The sequence below is a fragment of the Saccopteryx leptura genome, chromosome 10 (genome assembly GCF_036850995.1).
Source record: "Saccopteryx leptura isolate mSacLep1 chromosome 10, mSacLep1_pri_phased_curated, whole genome shotgun sequence".
Classification (NCBI taxonomy): domain Eukaryota; kingdom Metazoa; phylum Chordata; class Mammalia; order Chiroptera; family Emballonuridae; genus Saccopteryx; species Saccopteryx leptura.
Genome location: NC_089512.1, coordinates 13,151,587 through 13,174,533, shown reverse-complemented (window position 1 = coordinate 13,174,533; position 22,947 = coordinate 13,151,587). Strand labels below are relative to the sequence as shown.

At 50.3% G+C, this 22,947-nt stretch overlaps 1 protein-coding gene across 5 annotated transcripts in view; it reads left to right on the top strand.

Moving 5' to 3' along the window:
- Nucleotides 1–22,947, top strand: part of MYRIP (myosin VIIA and Rab interacting protein) — a 223,616-nt gene that overhangs the window by 183,536 nt on the left and 17,133 nt on the right. For all 5 annotated transcript variants that reach the window (XM_066350731.1, XM_066350730.1, XM_066350733.1 and 2 more), the window contains 2 exons: nt 909–1,148; nt 20,269–20,463. In XM_066350731.1, coding sequence (XP_066206828.1) covers nt 909–1,148; nt 20,269–20,463 — 435 coding nt within the window. The remainder of the gene's footprint in view (nt 1–908; nt 1,149–20,268; nt 20,464–22,947) is intronic.

Sequence of the window (22,947 nt, the reverse complement as noted above, 5' to 3'; positions counted from 1 at the left end):
AAATATCAAGCCTTATAAATAGAACAAACTTCTCAAAGAGGAAACTCAAACACTAAAATTAAGTCTAATAGACCCTGCTGGCAATGCCGAGAGTTAGCAGAACATTCCGTATACATCTGTCCAAGTCAAGGCCAAGAACAAAGTGAGAGTCACAACCTCCATGTCCTCCTGGAGTTCCCCAGGCCCTGTCAGGGCTTCCGCCATAGAAGGAGCTTAGGAGATAGTCACCAAGTAGATAGTAGGAGCCATCAATGTAATTACTAAGGTAGAACTGTAATTATCAAGGGAATATCACACAGTATTCCTTCCAAATGCGCGAGGACCTTGCTCCATCTTAAAATGTTTGCCCTTGGCCTAGAATCCTGCTCTTCCCCTCTCTCCCTTTCAGCTGGGTAACTGCCCTGCTTTGAATCTCAACTCAAACATGGCTTTCCACAGGAGGAGTTCCCTAACCCCCAGCGCCTCCCAGCAGTTGCCCCTTCGTGGGCTGTCAGAGCCTCCGCCCCTCCCCGCCCCTTTCTCTGCGCTTGCCGGAGACGGTATGGAAGGTTTCCGTGTGTCTCCTTCACTAGTGGGTGGGCCAGGCTGGCTCGGCCTTGCTTTACCAGCACCAGCCCAGTGCTGTCCCTGCCGGGCACTCAGTAAGTGTCTTGTGAATGAAAACCGCTGATGAATTCCCACGTGTTTCTCAGTCAGATGCTCACCTGCCCGAACCCTTCAACAGAGTGTTGAGCTGCAGGTATGTGAAAGAATTAAAGTAAAAGCCGATCTGTAGAGAAAGCAGCCCAGGTCAGAGAGCCGTCCGTCACTTTGCGGGACGATCCTTCCCTGGGTGTGACCGGGGACAGCAGCAAGGTGCGGGACCCTCACAGAGGCGTCCTCAGCTCATGATTGCGGTTTTCATTCAGGTGTCAGGTGACTTGTCAGAGACTGACCTCAGCAACGAGACTCGGGGGCCCCAGACCGGCGCGGACACCCCGGAGGAGAAAGAGAGAAGCGAGCTGTTCGCGTTAGCACAGAAAATGAGTGAGAAGGAGACTTCCTCGGGGGAGGACCAGGAGTCCGAGCCCAAGACGGAGTCTGAGGACCGGAAGGAAAGCCTGTCCTCCGAAGACAACAGCCAGAGCATCCAGGAAGAGCTGAAGAAGGTAAGGGCCGGGTGGCCTGCAGACAGCTGGGGCTCTGCGGCCCGGGCCGGCAGAGGTTCTGCGTCTGCGCAGAGGTGTGCCGGGGGGGGGGGGGGGGGGGGCAAAGCGCTGTCTCTGCAATGGCCCTCCCCCGGCACTCGCGAGAGCCCAGGGGAGCCCCCTGGTTTAGCCCTGAGTGATTCAGGCAGGAAACCAGCAGCATGTGTTTGGCAGAAGGCTTCCAAGTCCTCGCATCTCCCATTAGCTGTCCTTCAACACAGCCCTTCTGTCTCATCCACAGTTCCACACCCACGACCTCTCTCACTGGTAAGGGGCAGTGTTGTCCCACCTGCTCCCTGGGGAGTTTTTCCTCCTTAAGTCAATGATGACGCTTCATGTCATGGTCTTTGTGTCAGAGTGGCCTTCCGGGTCATTTATCTCTGCAGTTTTCAGGTGTGTGTGTGTGTGTGTGTGTCATTTATCTCTGCAGTTTTCAGGTGTGTGTGTGTGTGTGTGTGTGTGTGTGTGTGTGTGTGTGTGTGTGTGTCTTAGCCTCGGAACCCCTCTGTGGAAACTCAGTGTTTTAAACAGATAAAAACACTGCTCCTCGCCTGACCAGGTATGGTGCAGTGGATAGAGCGTCGGACTGGGATGCCGAGGACCCAGGATTGAGACCCTGAGGTGGCGAGCTTGAGCACGGGCTCATCTGGTTTGAGCAAAAAGCTCACCAGCTTGGACCCGAGGTCGCTGGCTCGAGCAAGGGGTTACTTGGTCTGCGGAAGGCCCGCGGTCAAGGCACATATGAGAAAGCAATCAATGAACAACTAAGGCGTTGCAACAAAAAACTGATGATTGATGCTTCTCATCTCTCTCCGTTCCTTTCCTGTCTGTCTGTCCCTATCTATCCCTCTTTCTGACTCTCTCTGTCTCTGTAAAAAACAACAACAACAATACTGCTCCTCCCAGGTCTTCCGCCCGCCTCCCCCCACTGGCCCTGCTCTCTGAGAGCCAGAGCAGAGGACTGTGCATGTCCCCACAGACGCAGGGAGGCCAGTGGCCGCTCAGTGTCCTTAGTGTGAAAACCCTTCTAGGAAGGAGGGCTTCGGAGTTCTGTCCAGCAGAAAAAGAACCCGTCCAGAACCATACTTTCTCCTGATTGGAGTCAGCCCTTCGCTGTGAGACTTGTCCCTGGAGTCGCTCACTTCGGCTGGATGTTGGGAGCCCCGTGATGATCCAAGGATGCTCACGGTCGCCTGCATTTTAACTCGCTGAAGAGTGAGGCTGTGGAGCACGGGGCCAGCCCAGAGACCTCCTGGGAACGGGATTCCCCAAGGTTCATGTTCTTTCTTCAAGTCAGCTTGGTTCTGTTGAGCCTCAGTAGTCACCCTTCCAAACCATGGGGTCCTCGGAGCCCAGAAATAAGCACTCGCTTCTCCTCTACCACTGGGCAGGTGGTCATGCCAACGGTGCTGTACCCAGGTCCTGGCTGAGTGGTTCTAAGAACCATTAGCCTCAAGGCGCAGGGGCTGCATTCCTGAGAGAGGGAAGCAGAGGCGGGCAGGTACTCCTGGCCCGAGCCTAGAGACCACACTCAAACCCCCCCAGTCTCTCCAGGCGTGGAGCAGTGACTCCCCGGGCCCTTCTGCCTTCCAAATACCGGGGTTCCTCAACAGCCCATGTAGTGGATCAAATCGGTTTTCATTTTCCGAGGTAAGCCGCATTTGTGACCCTGTTCCTCAGAGAGAGGATGTCCTATGTGTCACACGTTTGGAACGTGAATGTTGGTTGAGGGCTCCAATTAGTCCATTCTTGCATCGTAGTCAGATTCGTACCTCCATTGTTCTGAAAACATTTTTATTTAAAGTGTCTTTGTTTATTAATTATCTTCACAAGTAGCTGAGTCGTCACATTTTACTTTCACAAGGGAGTCAGAGCCCAGCCGATACCTCCCACACTTAGTTCCACGGAGTCATTCTCATCGAAGTCCTGAGGCTTCTCCGACCCGGGAAATGTCTGCGCGTCTTCTCGTGGCCGCTCCCCATTTCCTCCCATCGCGTCACATGGACCCCCAGTCCTGGTCGGCGGGCGAGGAGGCGGCTTTATTGACTGTTGTCTGGGAAAACCCAGAGCCAGGCATTTCTGAAGTTCAGTGCGCTGGTGGGAAACCTTTGGTTGAGCTCACAGAGTTAACATAAAATCAGGTATTGTTCGTGTGTGTCTCTCTCGTGAAATAACTCACCGTTCACAAGAGGGCTCACTGCCTTTCATCCCAGGTAGCAGCATTTCGCTTCCGAAGAGTGTCTTCAGCCTTGGCTGGTGCTGAAGTGAACGTAGGGTTAGAAGCCAACTCGTGTCTCGCACACCCCCCTGCTCCCAGCAGGCCGCGTGCCCACTGAGGAATTCGTGTCCCTCGTCTCGCTTTCTGTTTAACGGTGGCCCCAGGGAGAAAGGGAGGCGCTGGCTGTCCACTCGGAGCTCCAGCTCTTATCCACAGTGCTTGCGCAGGTGAGGGGCTTCACTGGCCTCCCTCACTCCCACCACCTTGTCCCGCGTGTGGAGAGAGGGGCGGGGCCGGCCTGGCTGGGAAGACAGAGACCCAGCTTCTCTCCTGGACCTCCGGGGCTTCAGCAGAGCATCGTCCTCTCCGGGCAGAAGGGAACTGAGCTTGGGGGAGAGACGGTCCACAGCTCCGTCCGTCGCACAGATTCCGTAAAGCCTCCGTCAAGTGCAGGTGTTTCTGAGGGGTCAGGACACACTGATGTTCCCTCAGCCACAGCGGGGGAATGGGACACGGGACAGGGATGGTCTGAAGAGAGAAAGACAGAGTAGCTCGAAAAGGTTGTAAGTAGAAAGATCTAGAAAACAAAGCACTGGTTCAGAGCTCTGGCCCCACCAAAGCCCAAAAGTAAGACACCTGAAGAGATGGGGTCACGGGAGGTAAGAAGGGAGACAGGGATGTCTCAAGCTCTGCAGAGTAAATAGGACTGGGCTCTTGAAATGCATTCTGGGTAGAGAGAATATAAAATGAGAGGAAAGGAGGGGGGGAAGGAGGGAGGGAGGGAGGGGAAAAGGAAGAAAGGAAGGAAGGAAGGAAGGAAGGAAGGAAGGAAGGAAGGAAGGAAGGAAGGAAGGAAGGAAGGAAGGAGGGAGCAAGGAAGATAGGAAGGAAGGAAAGAAAGTGAATTTTGCAATATTAAGAGAATCACAAGCCACAACTAATATATTCATTCTGAAAATGTAAAAATGAAGTTAAAAGCAGGAAACCTTATTGTTATAATAAATCATTTAGTAATTACTGTTTTTTAAAAACACATCATAATCTCAACTGATGTCAAAATGGTTCTTGGAATCGCTTGACACATACTCCATTAAAAAAACCTCTTAATGAAATAAATTATCTGATTAAAAATATTCATCTCAAAGCAATACAGTCAAAGTCTAGAGAGGTTTTACTGAATGAGAACGCATTGTAAATATAAAGAACATCGTAAACATCCTACTAGTTTACCATTGACCAAATAAATACACGACAGAGTTGTGAATGTAAATGCTTTTACATAAATGTGCATTTTATTAATCAAAATAGTATGTACAGATATTTTAAAAATAATAAATAAGTGTGGGTTTAAGATGTTTTTAAATTATAGGTGAGTAATTTGATATTTGTAATAATTTTTAAAATATTGACTATTTCTAAAGAAGCAATGAGCAAAACTGGCTCCAGAAGTGTTGTAAAACCTGAACAGACCATGGAAGAAATTAGCAAAATAGTCAAAGAAATATTCCTCAGACAGAAGCTAGACTCAAGTGTCTCTGCCAATAAAAACCATCAAATATTCATGGTCCTAATTACTCTCATACTATTTAAACTGTTCCTTAACATTAAAAAATTGAAAGTATCCAAATTCATATTATTGATTTAAAACCTTGGTCTGAATCTGACCCAAAAATCACACACCACCAAAAAAATAATTCACTGGTTAATAAACATTCAAAAATCCTCAGTATGTTAGATTCTTTCAAACCACATAATAAAATAGTGATTTACAATGGCCAAGTACAATTTAGTCTAGGAATGTAATAGAATCATTTTTAGGAAATTTATTAATGTTTTCCATTATAGTTATAAGTAAAAGGGAGAAAAGATGATGGTGGTGTTAAATTCCTAGACTGGTGTTTGACATAAAGCAGGAAATTCATAAATGTTGAATGAAAAATGAAATCCAAACAACAGGTGAAGAAGTTAAGCAACCATTTCTGATAAAATAGGAAGATAAAAACTCAACAGCAAGGGCTATTATTAGCTTTTGGAGGGTTTCAGACCCCTAGGTATTTGATGAAAGTTATGACCCCTCTCTCCATAAAAGTGTAAGAAATGACAATGATTTATTGATATATATATATACTCCCAGGAAGAGTCTCGTCCACCTATGCATCAGATGGTAGGCATACAGACCTGGGTCATGGCTGTGGACCCCAAAGTGGCCGATGAACTGACTCTAAGTACTCTTGGCCACGGTCCAGAAGCCCCTGATGAACAATAAATGAAACAGTTACCCAAGGACAAGAGGGCCTTTGTAGGAGTCCAGGAGTCCAGTTGAGAAGTTCCCACCACTGATGACGGAAAATCATCCATTCAATAAAGACAACAAGAGAGGAAGAAAAGAAGAAGAAAACAACAAAACAGCCAGAAAACAATTAAGAGGATGGCACTGTAAAGTCCTCCCCTATCAATAATCACTCTAAATGTTAATGGATTGAATTCTCCAATCAAAAGATACGGAGCAGCTAAATGTTTGTTTGTTTGTTTGTTTGTTTTTAAAAGAAGAAGGCCCATCTATATATCTACAAGAGACTCATTTCAGCTTTAAGGACACACATAGGCTCACAGTGAAGGGATGGAGAAAGATACTCCATGCAGGTAAAAGTCAAGAGACCATGGGTAGCTAGCTAGACTTATACCAGACAAAATAGACTTGAATTCAAAATCAGACTAAAAATGTGATTATATAGAGATAAAGCGGTCAATTCATCAAAAGGCTATAACAATCATATATATATGAGCATGGTGTCTTTTTGTTTTAAACTTGAGGGAGAGGGACGAGTAGGGAGAGAGAGAGAAAGAGAAGCATCAACTCATTGTTCCACAGAGTTGTGCCATTGATACTGTCTCTATGTGCCCTGACTGGGGTTTTAACTGGTAACATTGGGTTCGATCTGGTGCCCTGGGGATCCTGCCAGCGACCTCGGCACTCCAGCACGGCACTCTATCCACTGCGTCACTAGCCAGAGCCATATATTAGAGCACCTAAACATATTAAGCAAACACTAACAGATCTAAAGGGAGAAATAGACAATACAATATTAGTGGGGGACTTCAATACTTTGAATAGATCATCCAGTCAGAAAAGCACTACAGAAATGATGGACTTAAACTATATATCAAGTGAACCCAACCGACCCATACAGAACATTCCACACAACAGCAGCAGAATATACTTCCTTCTCTAACAGAAAGCATTCTTCCAGATGGATCATATGTTAGGTCACAAAACGGGCTCTCCTCAAATTTGAGAACATTGACATGATATCAAATATCTTTTCCAGCCACTATGGTATGAAACCAGAGATTAATAACAGGAGGAAAACTGGAGTATTCACAAATATGTAGACACATAAGTCGCACACTCTTGAGCAACCAGTGGGTCAAAGAAGAAATCGTTGGTAACTTGGTGACTCAAAGCCATTGATGTATGCACACCCTTGGATGCAGCAATCACACTTTCATTCACTTATTCTGAGGGATAGCAGTGGACAAGCAGCCAAGGGGATCTCCGTGTGGTTCATCAAGCATTGTAATTGCATTGCAGGAAAAGATTGAAACAGCCCCATCGTCCAAGAGTAAGGGAATCTTGGGGAAATGGGAGGGGATGAACTCCATGAAATGGCGAGGGCGTAGTCATTGAAATAGCAGAGACAGATTGGTCCAGACACAAATAAGTGGGTAAATGTCATGTCAGGAAGTCGGAGAGGTTTTCTTTTATGTTCTCTGCTTGTCCTTCCTCTCTCTAGTTCTCTGACTAGAGGGCAGGTTTATCTTCTGAAAGCGAGGGGATAATGGGACTGGAGTTTCAAACTTGTGGAGAGGGTTGGAAATAGCTATTGCCTAGAAGAGGAGAGAAAAGACTGGGGAGAGAAAGAGTCACCCCAGGCAGCAGTAGAGACTTGGGGAAAGTCCGAGATCATAAACGTTTACCTGAGATACAGAGTCTGTAAGAACATACAGCAACCTTACAAATAAATGGGGGGGAATGCATTCTATTTGAAGAGAAGGTCTATTCGTAGCAGGCCTGCTCCTAAACCCACATCATCCAAAATAATTACACAGCACAGCCCAAGTGGTTCTGGGGGTTATGCTAGGATGCCCCGCGGCAGGAGTTTCTCGTTTAGCCATTAATTTGCCATCAACTAAATTTGCAGATGAGCCTCAAACCAGACTGGGGGAGGTGGAGGGAGAAAGCAGAAATTAATTCCATCCATAACAGAAGCAGAGCATGTGAAATTAAAACCTAAGGAGAAAACTGCCAATCTCCAAGAAACCTAGTGAGGAAAGATAGTGGAACGATGAATTCCTCCCAGATCAAGGCAGGCATTTCATGTCATTCAAATCAAAATCCAAACCAGGTATTTTTTTTAAATCGTGTGATAGAATACAATCAACAGTAATTTAGAAATGTTTAGGAAAAACATAAAAGAGGAGTGAAAAGGGCCTGTCTGTTAAGATAATACATTCAAGGCGCAATAACGAAGTTTGTGAATATTGAAACAGGATGCAATGGATGAGTTCAGAGTATAGCCCAGAACAGTGGTCCCCAACCTTTTTTGGGCCACGGACCGGTTTAATATCGAAAATATTCTCACGGACTGGCCTTTAGGGTGGGATGGATAAATGTATCACGTGACTGAGACAAGCGTCAAGAGTGAGTCTTAGACAGATGTAACAGAGGGAATCTGGTCATTTTTAAAAAATAAAACATCGTTCAGACTTAAATATAAATAAAATGGAAATAATGTAAGTTATTTATTCTTTCTCTGCGGACTGGTACCAAATGGCCCACGGACCGGTACTGATCCGCGGCCCGGGGGTTGGGGACCACTGGCCTAGAACATACTAAAAATGATCTCGCTGCTTATCTTATGCTTTCTATCCACCTCTCCCCTCTGGTTGTGAAGAGATTGCTTCTTAATAAACGCTGCTGGGACACATGTTCACTTGTTCTTTCAGGGAGGGGAGAAGGACAAGAGGGAAGTCCTTAGTTCTCGCTCCAGTCAAGGAACAGCCGGGCCTCCCTGGTTTGTGGGCCCAGCGATACATACAGGAGACAACAGAGAAAGACATGCCCAACTTCCCTTGGGAGAGGCGGTGCCTCCCCAGCTGGAGAGTTAGAGACCCTGTTCATTCACCATTGAGTCTACAAACAATTGCTGAACTGAGAGGGGCAGTGCAGTAGGAATAAGAAAGGAAAATCCCTGCTCTCGCAGGAAACAGCAGATGACTCTGTACACACTCAGGGGATGATGTCGGGTGGTGACAGGTGCTCAGAGGACTGAGCGGGGCAGTGGTGGGTGGTGGGCGCGCGTCGGAAGGAGGTTGGGTCCTGGATGGTCTGGCCCCTTCTGACCAGGCATCTGTCGGACGGAGATCTGCAGGGCAAGAAGGAAGAAGTCGCGCAAAGATCTCAAGGACGAGCTCACCCAGCAGAGGGACGCATGCCGGGCCTGAAGGCGAAAATGACCTTGACAACGTCATGGGACAGCTTAGAGAGACCATGACAGCTTAGAGAGATGCAGGGTGGCCGGAGCCAGGCGGCCCAGGGGAGAGCGTGGGGAAGTGAGAGGGCCGAGGCCGGCGGGCGGGGCCACGCGGGCCACGCCAAGAACTTCCGCTCCATTCCGGACCAGAGGGGACAGGTTTCAGCAGCGGAGTCGCAAGGGGACACTTTCATTTATCCAGTCGCCCTGGCTGCGGTGGGCCACCTCCTTTCCCAGTGAATGTGGAAGGTGGTTTCCCATCTTGCTGGGCTTCTTCACAGCTGAGTGTGTGCCCTGGTGGCATCTCCTGGTTGCCACCAGCAGGGAGAGAAATGTTTTCAGTTGGCACCAGGAACCATTTTCCCCCCCCTGAGGAATAGCCAATATACAGAAGCAAAAAACATGGACGGCCGCCGTCACCTCCTCAGCCAGGGAAGGAAGTCCAGCCTGCTCTGCACCTGCCAGGGAAGGTGTGGTCCAAGGCAATGGCCCCTGCATCCCCCTCCTCTACCCCCCTCGCCAGGTGCCCCACATCAAACAGCGGGGCCTCCACCCAGGAAGGGCAAGAAAAGGACCTCAGGGAAACGAGCAGGCCAGTGGGTTTAATTCTGGGACTAAAATGCAAACAACATATTGAAAACAATGTATTTCTTTTTTTTTTATTTTTTTATTTTTTTTTTTTTTTAAATTTTTTATTTTATTTTATTTATTCATTTTTAGAGAGGAGAGAGAGAGAGGGAGAGAGAGAGAGACAGAGAGGGAGAGAAGGGGGGAGGAGCTGGAAGCATCAACTCCCATATGTGCCTTGACCAGGCAAGCCCAGGGTTTCGAACCGGCAACCTCAGCATTTCCAGGTCGACGCTTTATCCACTGCGCCACCACAGGTCAGGCAACAATGTATTTCTATAATCAGCGTTTTTATAAACATCTTACTGCTATCGTAAGCGGCTTCACCATCCAAACCTCGATGAGTTAGAAGCCCCTCCTGGGGGTCTCTCGTCTAATCGCTGGTCCGCTTTGCTGGTACGCTTCGTCCCAGGTTATTACGTATGCTAATGGATTAGGTCTGTGCTCGGATTTCTTTCCACAACTCCGTGCCAAGTCACTCTTCAGGGACGTGAGTCTGTTGGTGGAGATCGTATTTTGACGGGTTGCGGAGGCATCGCCGGAGGGCCTTATGTTTCCTGAGAGCCGAGACGTATTTGCATTGAGTTTTCCAGCAGATTTCTGTCAGCTATCTAGGAGGACATATGGGGTTTCTTTTCTTACCTTTGAAAAGGGGTGGGGAGGGAATTGTGAAATCAGGGCATTTGGGCAAATTTCCTTGCTTGCCTGGTAGTTTGATAGAAGCATTTCTCAAAGCCAGGGCAGCGTCTGTAACGAGGGGCGGGGAGGGAGCGGCAGACTGGGTGGTCCCGGTCACACTCGGAGCAGAGTGTCTTAGAGACCACATCCTTTGTCGCTCTGATTGTCCTCCGCGGCTCGCTCCCAGGTGGGCTCAGAACAGGAGCTCGTCCCTCGGTGGGTCTCAAGCTCCCGTGTGCAGGTGGGTCTCAAGCTCCCGTGTGCAGGTGGGTCTCAAGCTCCCGTGTGCAGGTGGGTCTCAAGCTCCCGTGTGCAGCTGGCTCCCTGGCGCGCCACATCTGGTCGATGTCAGTTGGTGGGGCTCAGAACCACCTGCGGGCCCCCTGCATTAGGCCTTTCTCTTGCTGATCAGCTGTTCTCTGATCCGATTATCCAGTTCACTTCTATTCCATCATCACTCTCCACAGTCCCCTGGGTCCCGGGACCTGTGCACCTGGAAGAGGTAATAGGACAGGGGACGGAGTGTGGACTCGGAAGACCAGAGTCTCCGGGCTCAAATCCCAGCCCTGCAGCTTCTTCACGGAGCCACCGTGCCTTCACCCCAGAAGATGGGATGAAACTTCAACCAGGGCAGGCTGTTGTGAGGGTTAGAGGAAATGATGACAAGCCTCGAGTCCTACTTGGCTCTGGAATGCCACCAGGAAGGCCAGCCCTTTGTGTTCCAACATGTGAGAGCTCTTTCTGGTACTCGGAATGCCCCCCCCCCCCACTACCTCGCTGAAGGGCATTCACTTATCCCCAGGCTACAAAGAAGACTGGAGGACCCCACATCTCCTCATTTTTGCTAAAGCCAAGTATGAAGGTTGTACATCCCCAAAACCCACTCAGGAAACTTGACATAAAAAATAATGGATTCGGCTTGACCTGTGGTGGCGCAGTGGATAAAGCGTCGACCTGAAACACTGAGGTCGCCGGTTCAAAACCCTGGGCTTGCCTGGTCAAGGCACATATGGGAGTTGATGATTCCAGCTCCTCCCCACCTTCTCTCTGTGTCTCTCTGTCTCTCTCTCTCTCCCTTTCTCTCTCCTCTCTAAAATGAATAAAAAAATAAATAAAAATAATGGATTCAAGATAGGGACTGAACAGAGCACTTGAGATTACCCCATTTTTGGCATGTGGGAATCACTCAGTCTCTTGGGTTGTGAGAAAAGAACTTGGGAATATTACATTTTTTTCTTACTTCAAAAGCCTAGTAGCCCTGGCCAGTAGGCTCAGTGGATAAAGCATCAGCCCAGCGTACAGATATCCCGGGTTTAATTCCCAGTCAGGGTACACAGGAGAAGCGATCATCTGCTTCTCTCCCCCTCCCTCTCTCCATTCTCACTCTCTTTCCCTCTCGCAACCAGCAGGTTGATTGGTTCAAGATCGGCCCCAGGCACTGAGCATGGCTGGATTGGTCTGAGCATCAGCCTCAGTTGCTAAAATTAACTCAGTTGGGCCGAGCGTCAGCTCCAGATGGGCTTGCCGGGTAGATCCTGGTTGGGGCACATGTGAGAGTCTGTCTCAGCATCTCCCCTCCTCTCACTTAAAAAAAAAAAGCCTAGTGAACCTTTCTTTCTCTGCTGGCATTTAAGTCTCCTTTACAGGCATCTGTTTCTTCCAGGTCGCTCAGCTGGAGGGCACCACGGCCAGCACAACCATCCCCCTCTTCTTCCCTCCTCTGCCCCAGCACCCTCAGCTCCCTTCCAGAGCAGTGTGCCTTTCCTCCTTCCATCCCCACAGCCGCCGTCCTGCTGGGGGCCCTCGTGGCCTGTGGTTCGAGCGGCAGTCATCGTTTCCTGTGCTTTCTCTGCCTGTGCTTCTCCCAGCCCTGAACTCGTCCCTCCTACGGCCGTCAGAACTAGCTTTCTAAAGCACGGGCTTCTCCGGCCGGCAGGTTGAGAACCTGAGCTTGGAAATCAGGCAGAGCTGGGTGCAAACCCTCGCTCCTTCGGGGCAAACCCCACACCTCACTAAGCTCCGTTCCTTGTCTGTAAGACAGAGTGATCATAGGACCCGTGTCACAGGGCAGTTTGGGGGGCTAAACGCGCCGAAGCAAAAGTGGGGATCCCAGAGCCCAGCACGTAGTCTGCGTTCGGTATGTGACAGCTCTGGATAACAAGAACTGCAAGGACCCGCAGTGGCACCTGGTGACCAGCTGTCCGAAGCTCAGACTGTGGAGCGTGGCATTCAGACTGCTGGAACCCCGGCCCGTCACACCTCCCCTCCCCCCCTTGTCACCTCTGCACACCCTCGCTGTGGTTTGTTCCTCGCACAATACACGTGTCACACCTTCAAGGCCTGTGTCCTTATATTCTTCAGTCACAAGTCCCCTTCTGCCACCTCTCTGTTTCTCAGCATCTTTCTGGTGCTTCCGGTCTAACCCCGAAGTCCCATGCTGGCCGAGCTGCTTGTGCCCTGTGCGGGTCCACGGACTGTTGCTCTCAGCTGCTGTTGGTCTTCCTGCCCCTGTCCCCTCCCGCTGTCTGGGGACAGAGGCCATGGTTCACTCACATTGGCAGCCCCTTCAGGGCCCGGTGCAGGGCCTGGCGTAGACTAGATGCCTCCTGACGACTCCAACTGATGCTGATGAGAAACAGCAGCTGACGTTTCAGGGGCTGGTTTGTTCCGTTTCCCAGCTGGGCAGTGGCAAGCTTTGCTTTTATTGCATATTAGTACATGGGGTTCGGTCTGCCCACAGCGAAAGGGAAATAGAGGGTCGTGTGTGTGTGTGTGTGTGTGTGTGTGTCTTTCCAAGTGTGAACATTGGGTTATTTATGCCATGTCTTAGGACAGACCATTCTGTATTCTGATATTATGTTCTCCTTTGTTGTAACAGAGGTCTCTTCTTTATGAAAGTATGGTGGTAGTAATCAAGAGTAGATCATAGGGGGCCCTGACCAGCTAGCTCAGCTGGTTGGAGTGTCGTCCTGGAACGACAAGGTTGCGGGTTCTAGTCCTGGTCAGGGCACACACGGTAAGCAACCAGTGAAGGCACGACCAAGTGGAACAACAAACGAATGCTTTTCTCTCTCTTTCTCCCTCTCTTAATCTATCTTTCTTTAACATATCAATCAATTTTTTTTTTTTTTTAAAGAGTAGATCATAGGGACTTTTTTCTTTTCAAAATATTCTTATTTGGCGAGAGAAACAACCGGGAAACAGAGAACAGCGGAGTGTAACTTCCTTGCTAGAGTGCAGTGGGAAGGAGCCTTCGAGGCACCAAGCAGGCAAGCAGGTGTCTCAGGGCACAGTGCACAGTGAAGGCGTCCGAGCCGCCAGGCCCGCACCAACCCTGTGCCCATGCGAGCCAGGGGGGCGGGCGGGAGGTGCGAGGGTGCGGCCCAGACGTGGCGTGGGCACCGGATGCAGGCTGTCCAGTTCAGTCTTCTCAGAAACGCCTGGAGCCTGACGATGTCACCTCCACTTCACAGCTGAGGCTCGGTCTTATCCTCCCAGAGTGACGCAGAGTGACGCAGACAGCGTCACCTGAATTCCCCAAGCCTCACGGTCGGGGATGTGCAGAGGACGGGGTCACGTTAGCATCTGTCCCCAGTGGGGAACCACAAGACCACAGCACCGCCCAGACCCATTGTTTCCCTCCACTTCGGGGGGCAATCTAGGGGCAGGTTCTCCCACATGCTCGTGAACAGCCCTCTCACAGGGTCCTCATTGACATCTAGGGGACATCAGTGCCCCTGGAGGACAGGGCTCACCGGGCCGCTGCTACCTAGGTCCACCCTAGGGCCTGGCCTGGCTCAGACACCTTCTCACAGGAGGGTCTGAAGCAGCCAGACCAGAACTAGTTCACAACTCTCCTAAGCCCAAGAACTTCTGTCGCCATGGGCCCCCATTAAAAAAAAAAAAAAAAAAAAAAAACATTTAAAATCATATCTCACAACTGTGTTGGTATCAGCACTAATAAATTAGCATTAAAAGATGTTTCTGACCCTGGCCAGTTGGCTCAGTGGTAGAGCGTCGGCCTGGTGTGCAGAAGTCCTGGATTCGATTCCTGGCCAGGGCACACAGGAGAAGCGCCCATCTGCTTCTCCACCCCTCCCCCTCTCCTTCCTCTCTGTCTCTCTCTTCCCCTCCAGCAGCCGAGGCTCCATTGGAGCAAAAATGGCCCGGGCGCTGGGGATGGCTCCTTGGCCTCTGCCCCAGGCGCTAGAGTGGCTCTGGTCACGACAGAGCGACGCCCCGAAGGGGCAGAGCATCGCCCCCTGGTGGGCAGAGCATCACCCCCTGATGGGCGTGCCAGGTGGATCCCGGTCGGGCGCATGCGGGAGTCTGTCTGACTATCTCTCCCCGTTTCCAGCTTCAGAGAAATACAAAAAATAAAAATAAAAAAATAATTAAAAAAAGATGTTTCTGGACTTAAGAGTTCATTTTATTTTCTTCCAAATTTAAAAGAAATTAAAATATTTTCATGGGCCCCCTTAAAAAAGCAATGGGCCCACGGCTGCATGCCCACTGAGCCCAGCAGTGAGGAGGCCTTTGCAGGACCGGCCGAGGGGCAGTCCCCTCGCCACTGTCCCCCCATTCATTCACACACCGGCCCGAGACCTCGGTGTATACTGCATGCTTCTGTAACTCACAGAAACCCCAGCATTCACGTCCCTTTGGCTCTCCTTGTTTAGCCTTTTTGCTCTTGTTATAGGGGTCCGAACAGTCCCCAAGGTGGAGCTCGGGGCATCTTTCTTCTGCCCCAGATACCTGTACACGTCATCTAGTCGGAGGGGCACAGTGCAGAAGTTAGACAGTCAGGTAGTCAGGAAAGCGATCCCCGCCGGTCCCAGTGCCCACCTGGCGCCTCGCGTAGTTACTACACTACTACTGACAAAGCAGCCACAGGCTGTAAAGTCCGGCCTACAGGGAAACTGCTCTCTTCCTCAGCTTTCTGTCGACTCCCACTCTGCCCCCGGCAACGCCTTGTACGCCGCCTGTCTTTGGAAAACAGCTTCCAAGGAAGAGGATAGACGGAGAGAGCATTTGTTTCTAGCAACGTATTTGGCACAAAGAGGAAGTCCATGGGGCAGGATGGTGAGGGGCGGGGCGAGACAAAAAGCCAAGAAGTCTTGTCTACCCTGAAGTCCCTAGAGAGAAGAGACCCGTACAGCTTGGATTTACGACTTGGGATCTGACCTGGTCTTCTTCTTTCTGGGGCCCATGGAAACAGCCACCATGGCAGGGCCCCCACCACAGGGCCGTCTCTAGCCTTCTTAAAGGTCTGCGCTGGTCCTCCTGCCAGCTGTCATAAGGCGGAAAGCATGAGTCTTGGGTAAGGTAGACGCTTGTCCGCTGCCTCGCTGGTGAGCGACGGAGGAAACCCCACCTCCAGCCAAGAGGAGACCGGGAGTGTCTCTTATCGCCTTGTGCACCCCGCGTGGCAGACCGTTGATTTCGGCCCCGGTGGGTGTGACGTTGATGTGATGGTTCTGGTGTTGCACATGGAGCTGTGACACTGACGGAGCCCTAGAAGAAGACACTCTCAGGGATGACCGTCCGGGGTGAGGCGACCAAGGCGCGTGGGCACACCCAAGCACACACGTCCCTCGGGAGCACATGCACCCCCTACAGGAAGTCACACTGACTCGCACGACGTCTGAAGAGGGAATCGCACGTGTGTCCAGCACTTAATAAACTTGGTTGTGGTTTTTGTATTTCTTCGACCGCTAGAAGGCTGGATGTGGTCGCTACATGGGTTCATTGCCGTCTTCATCCCATTGTCTGAGACGCCCTCGGCCACAAGTGTCTTTGGCCGACCTTCCTGGTCTGCCAGCGCCCGGTTCCGTCAGCTGGTTTCTCCACACGTTTCCCTCTCCTTTATTAGATACCAGGAAACTGTCACATCTGACCCCTCTGTACTGTCAGCTGCTGTAACAGAAAGCTCTCTCTGGCTCTCGGACTGGGCTTGCTTGTGCCTCTCAGCTCTGGCTCTGGGGCTGTGAGCCACAAAGCAGAAAGGATCCTTCGCTTTTCATTCCTTACCCCCCCCACCCCCCAAACACAGGGCTCCCTCCAGCACCCTGAGTCCCCACCAGCGTGTGGTCTGAACCAAACCCGGTAGTGCTACGTGGAGCTTTATTTAACGTTAACTGTAGAAGGTGCTTTCTACTTTTCAATCTAGTCGGAGCAGGGAACGGGACATTTACTTAACAAGTCAGGGTTGCCCTGTAGCAGATCTTCTCACCTCTGTTATTGGGCCAGGGCGTCAACTAAGGAACAGGGAGGTTGGGTGCCCTGCTGCTGTCCTGCAGCTGCCAAAACCCCAGTGGGCTTTGCTTCGAGTGCCACCCCACGGCCTGTGCAACAGACAAGAAACTCGTGACGGTCCGCAAGTGCTTGTGGATTCCAGATTGTTTCCCAGGAGAGAGCGAGCCTGGGGCACCCACTAAACAGCCAGATCTTGTTCAGTCTTCATGTAATGATTTTCCAGTCACTTCCCTTTTAACCAGACCACAGACCTCCCGGTGAAACAAACGGAGGCACTCCGTGCAGACCAGCTACGCGGAGCTCCTCATTGACTTGCTGGCAGACGCCAATGCTTAGACAGGGCGGGAGAGTATGTCGCCTCGTCAAGGGGCGAGGGCAGGGGTAAAGGCATGCCATGAGGGCAGGACCTTCTCCAGTGTTCCCTGCTTATCCCAGCCCCTGGAGCAGAGCCTGCACACCATGGGCCCCCAGTAAATATGTAGAGTGAGTGGCTGGGACTGTAGACAGCCCGGAAGTGCATATCTGACAGAGGGCACCCTAGTCAGAAAAGCCTGCCTCTGGGCAGGACTTGGCTTCCAGCTTGCAACTCCTCTGCCTGAGTAAATAAGCTATTTATGGATGGAATGGAACACCCACTCCCAAGCAACGCTGAAGTCCAACGTATCACTTTGATATTGTCTGTTCAGCTAGAGTCAGGGTGCAGATCACTCTTTAGGGTTCAACACCTTTTAAGTTCTTTCCTTTAATAACCTTGGCTTGTTAACGACCCTGGACTGATTGGAGATGGTTATAAATGTTCACACTTTCCCTTCCATCATGTTGTGGTCTCACTTTTCTTTTTCTTTTTTTCTTTTCTTTCCTTTCTTTCTTTTTTCTTTCTTGTAGAATCTCTTAGTCATATGTCTTTTTTTCAAAATATGCAAAGGTACCACTTCTACCAAATAAGGGGCAGATTTTCTAAATTCACAGTTTATTTATTAAGAGAAGGATAACAAATCTTCTCTCATACAGTGTTGCCTTTTTCTTTTTTATTATTTATTTTTATTTTTTGTATTTTTCCGAAGCTGGAAACGGGGAGGCAGTCAGACAGACTCCCACATGCGCCTGACCGGGATCCACCTAGCATGCCCACCAGGGGATGATGCTCTGCCCATCTGAGGCATTGCTATGTTGCGACCAGAGCCACTCTAGCGCCTGGGGCAGAGGCCAAGGAGCCATCCCCAGCGCCTGGGCCATCTTTGCTCCAATGGAGCCTCGGCTACAGGAGGGGAAGAGAGAGACAGAGAGGAAGGAGAGGGGGAGGGGTGGAGAAGCAGATGGGCGCTTCTCCTGTGTGCCCTGGCCGGGAATCGAATCCAGGACTCCTGCATGCCAGGCCGACGCTCTACCACTGAGCCAACTGGCCAGGGCCCAGTGTTGCCTTTTTCAAAACAGACTTAGGCAAACCATGGCTACTGTTTCATGCCAAACTCACTTGGAGCACAATTCGCCTCCAGAGCCTGCACCACCAAGATACAGGGTCGTGAATGGTGGGGCACAGCCCCTGCAGGTTTCTCCAGAGGGGGAGAGCTGGCCATGGCCGCCCTTCTGGGCACCTTTATTCTGATGGCTCTGGGTCACCTCCCCCACATCCCCTTCACCTGACACCCGGACCCATTACTTCTTATTTTGGTTGGCAGCAAAGCCCCTTGAAGCTTGACTGTGAACTGAGCCAGTCGAGCAGCTGTTGTGGCGTAGACGGGCTGGAGAGGGGTGAGCACGCGTGCCCTAACCCTAGGACGGCTTGTCAGGTACGAGACCCTGTGCCTCAGCGCCACGGGACCCAGAGCCAGCTTCTAACCTGGGCATTCAGCCGCTAACTTGTCCCTTAGATACTTTGATTCCCTTGTGAAGCGGGAGGGCCGTTGAAATCATCCTCTCATGAGACAAAAACCTGCAGTAGAATCTACCTGGAGGAACAAACTTTGAAAAATCAAGCCTAACTATCGTTAATATTTTGGCCAGGATATGTGAGATAAATACCTTCGAAAGTACCAAAGGCTTTAAAATTTCAGGCTTTCTTGAAACATTTTACTGGTAAAAAAAAAAAATTACTCTGGGCAATATTTATAAACCCAGTGATGGGATAAAATATTGATTATAGATGGAAAACATTACTGTCAAACAGTATTGAAGTCCAGTGTTATTGCTTGATGCTATATGTCCAAGTGAACTCAAAGATGCAGATACCTCTTTGTGGTTGAAGTACTTCTGTTCCATTAATGACCTTGGCCCAGATCTGGACCGGTTATAATTTTGAGTCATGAATGAATGTGAAAGACAGAAGTAACTGTGTCAGTTAGGAATACAACCAGCCACAAATAACAGAAAATTTAACCAACAGTGGCTTCAACAGATAGGGAATTGTTTTTCTTTTTTCTTTCTTTTTTTTTTTTTTGTATTTCTCTGAAGCTGGAAACGGGGAGAGACAGTCAGACAGACTCCCGCATGCACTCTACCGGGATCCACTCGGCACGCCCACCAGGGACGACGCTCTGCCCACCAGGGGGCGATGCTCTGCCCCTCCTGGGTGTCGCTCTGTCGCGACCAGAGCCACTCTAGTGCCTGGGGCAGAGGCCAAGGAGCCATCCCCAGCGCCCGGGCCATCTTTGCTCCAATGGAGCCTCGGCTGAGGGAGGGGAAGAGAGAGACAGAGAGGAAGGAGAGGGGGAGGGGTGGAGAAGCAGATGGGCGCTTCTCCTGTGTGCCCTGGCCGAAAATCGAACCCGGGACTTCTGCATGCCAGGCCGACGTTCTACCACTGAGCCAACCGGCTAGGGCAAGAATTGTTTTTCTCATATAACAAGATGTTCCGAGGCACATAGTGACTGATAATGGTTCATTTGATCCAGTGCTATCTGGGCTTCAGTCTTTCCGATCCACTTTGCTCAGCACTTTGGTATTCATCCTCACCATTGTAAGTGCACATATAAGATCAATGTAGAAAGAAATAGGTAAGGGGAGCATCAGCTGCATCTATTAACCTGTTAGGAAAACTAAAGCTTTTCTAGAAACCTCCTCAGGAGGCTTTCCCTTCAGGTGCATTGGTCAGAACTATGTCACATGACTGCCCATAGCTGCAATGGAGTCTGGAAAATAGAGTATGTATCTGTTCAGCCTCTAAGTGAAAGAGAGCAAGGGAAAATGGTCCAGAGAACAGATATGTGTGAAGTAACGCAGCGTCAACCAAGATGCTGCAGAGAAACCCTTTTCCAGTACTCACATTGTACAGAAGACCAAATCGAGTTCCAGAAATGGGATATAACTTGGCTAAGGTTCTGTAAGTAGATGAAGTTAGAGCCAGATTGACAGGCAGGTCTCCTAACTCCCAGTCCAGAAAGCTAGCCACTAGACCACCCCGTGGTTGTAATTTGATAGAGTCTGTGACTGAAGTCCTATTGAGGAAGTAGAATATCATTCAGAAAATGAGGTGATAGACATTAAGCTCTCAGCAGTGGGCAGAGGACATACTAGCTTTTCTTCTTCCCTCCCTAAGAATCTGAGAGAATTCAGCGTGAGTCCCAGAAGCGAGGCCAAGTCAAGTCAGGCCTCCTCCAAGTTCCCCCTGCTGTGTAGATAGTTTAGCTTCTCATTCCTTTGGCACATTGATGTTTGTGTGTGTTATAATGGAAGCAGTCTCACGATGAACACTGTGATAATGTAGAATTTCCATGTCATTGTTAATGTGCTGTTCTTGTCTTCTGTCCCCTTCTGTTATTGAACCAAACAGAAGTATTCTGCTGTTTCTCTCTGCAACATCTCCACAGAAGTGCTGAAAGTCATCAACGCCACGGAGGAGTTGATAGCAGAGTCAACTTCGCCCTGGGAGTTCCCACCTGTTCCTCCTGACAGAGAGAAGGAGACATTTCCTTTTGGGACGGACCAAGTGAGACTGGATGAGCAACTGACTTCCCTGGAAGAAAACGTAAGATGTTGTGGAAGTGTCGTGTCTAGGGCAAGCATGTGAGAGGAAGCAGATGATGAAGTTATAACTCATCAAAGAGTTCAGGGCCCATACACACCACCACCACCACCATCACCACCATCACTACCAGCAACACCACCATCACCACCACCTCTACCACTCACTATCACCACCACCACCACCACCATCACCACCAGCATCATCATCACCACCACCATCACCACCATTACCACCACCACCACCATCACCACCTCTACCACCATCACCACCACCATCACCACCTCCACCACCACCACCATCACCACCAGCATCATCATCACCACTTCCACCATCATCACCACCACCACCATCACCACCATCATCACCACCTCTACCATCACCACCACCATCACCACCAGCATCATCATCACCACCTCCACCACCATCACCATCACCACCATCACCACCACCACCATCATCACCACCACCACCACCACCATCACCACCATCAGCACCAGCATCATCATCACCACCTCCACCACCATCACCATCACCACCACCACCACCACCACCATCACCTCCACCACCAGCACCATCACCATCACCACCATCAGCACCAGCATCATCATCACCACCTCCACCATCATCACCACCTCCACCACCACCACCACCATCAGCACCAGCATCATCATCACCACCTCCACCACCATCACCATCACCACCACCACCACCACCACCATCACCACCACCATCACCATCACCACCACCACCATCACCACCATCAGCACCAGCATCATCATCACCACTTCCACCATCACCACCACCACCATCACCACCACCATCACCATCACCACCTCTACCTCCACCACCATCACCATCACCACCATCACCATCACCACCATCACCACCATCATCACCACCTCCACCACCACCATCACCACCACCATCACCATCACCACCTCTACCTCCACCACCATCACCATCACCACCATCACCACCACCACAGTCACCACCACCACCACTGTCACCATCACCACCAACAACAACACCATCACCATCACCATCACCACTATCACCATCACCACCACCGCCACTACCACCACCACGGTCACCATCACCGTCACCACCTTCACCACTACCATCACCACCACCACAATCACCACCACCACCACCACCATCACCACCATCACCACCACCACCATCACCATCACCACCACCATCACCACCACCACCATCACCACCACCACCACCATCACCACCTCCACCACCACCACCATCATCACCACCATCACCACAGCAAATACATTCTCAGAAGGGTCTTAGATCGAGGATTGGATACAAGTGATTTATCAGGGCAGTGCTCCCAGGGTAGACTCGTGAAGGAGTGGGGAAGGAAAGGGAGAGGGCAGAAGCCCAACGAAGTATGATCTTAGACAAAGAGTAAGCTTCAAGCTGCCCCTGCAGGGAACTCTGGGCTGTAAAGTGCATCTCAGAGTTGCTGTGGCCTCAGGCAAAGCAACGAGCCTTTCCTCCAGCCAGCAGGCTCCCCCGTCTCTCTGCATGCAGGCAAGGTGTCTATGATAGCCCAAAGGCAGCCTTCCGAGTAGATCTGGGCTGCGGGGACAGAAGCACGCGGATCCGGGGAAAGCATTGCCAGCGCCACTGTAGGGACCAAAGGTGGATGCCCACAGAACTCATGACCGTAACCGGTCTGCCCAAGTTGGGAACCAGGCCTGTAAATTCCTACAGGATGGGACCTGCTGGCTGTATCTGTAGCCCTAGCCCTGGGCCAAGCCTGACACAGTGGAGGTGCTTGAAGAATGCTCATCTGTTGTATGATTACATCAGATAAATGAAGTCCTTTTATAAGAAATGATTCACTTCTTATGTGCAGGGTCTCCATTCCCTCAATGTGTCTGTGATATAGTTCTTTCAGTGCCGATAGTCCTAAAATGGCCCTAATCCTGGACACACGGAGTTGGCAAGGTTAGAATAAAGATACGCTTCACCACGAAAGGAATGCAATTTTTTTTTTTTTTTACACATTATGGCATCAAAAAAATTTACACTGCGTGAAATAACTGGAACTTAAATGAAAATGGTCAGCCCCTGCGGGACACTTAACGCAAAGATGTGTGGGTTTCTCTTCCCTGTGGGAACACGTTGAAAAATGTCCTTCTTGGAGTTTTCATCTTGTAAGATCTCTTTGTTGTGCATTTTGTTTCTTTTCTTGGGTTTGTTAACACTTCCAGTTAGAAACACATCCGCCTGCCCCCTGGTTCAAGATCCCAGTGGGGACACGGGCTGAAAGGCCAGGGTTTGTCATTTGCTGCCTCCCCTGTCCGCACCTCTGAGCTGCCTCTCCCGTCCCCAAAGAGTTAACTGCCTTCTCCCTCCACCTTCCCTTCCCCTTCCCCCGGTCCAGCTTCATGGTTCCCCTCAGAAGAAACTCCGTCCGTGTTCCTTTGACTTGTATGGGTTTTTGAGGCAGAGAAGGGATGACTC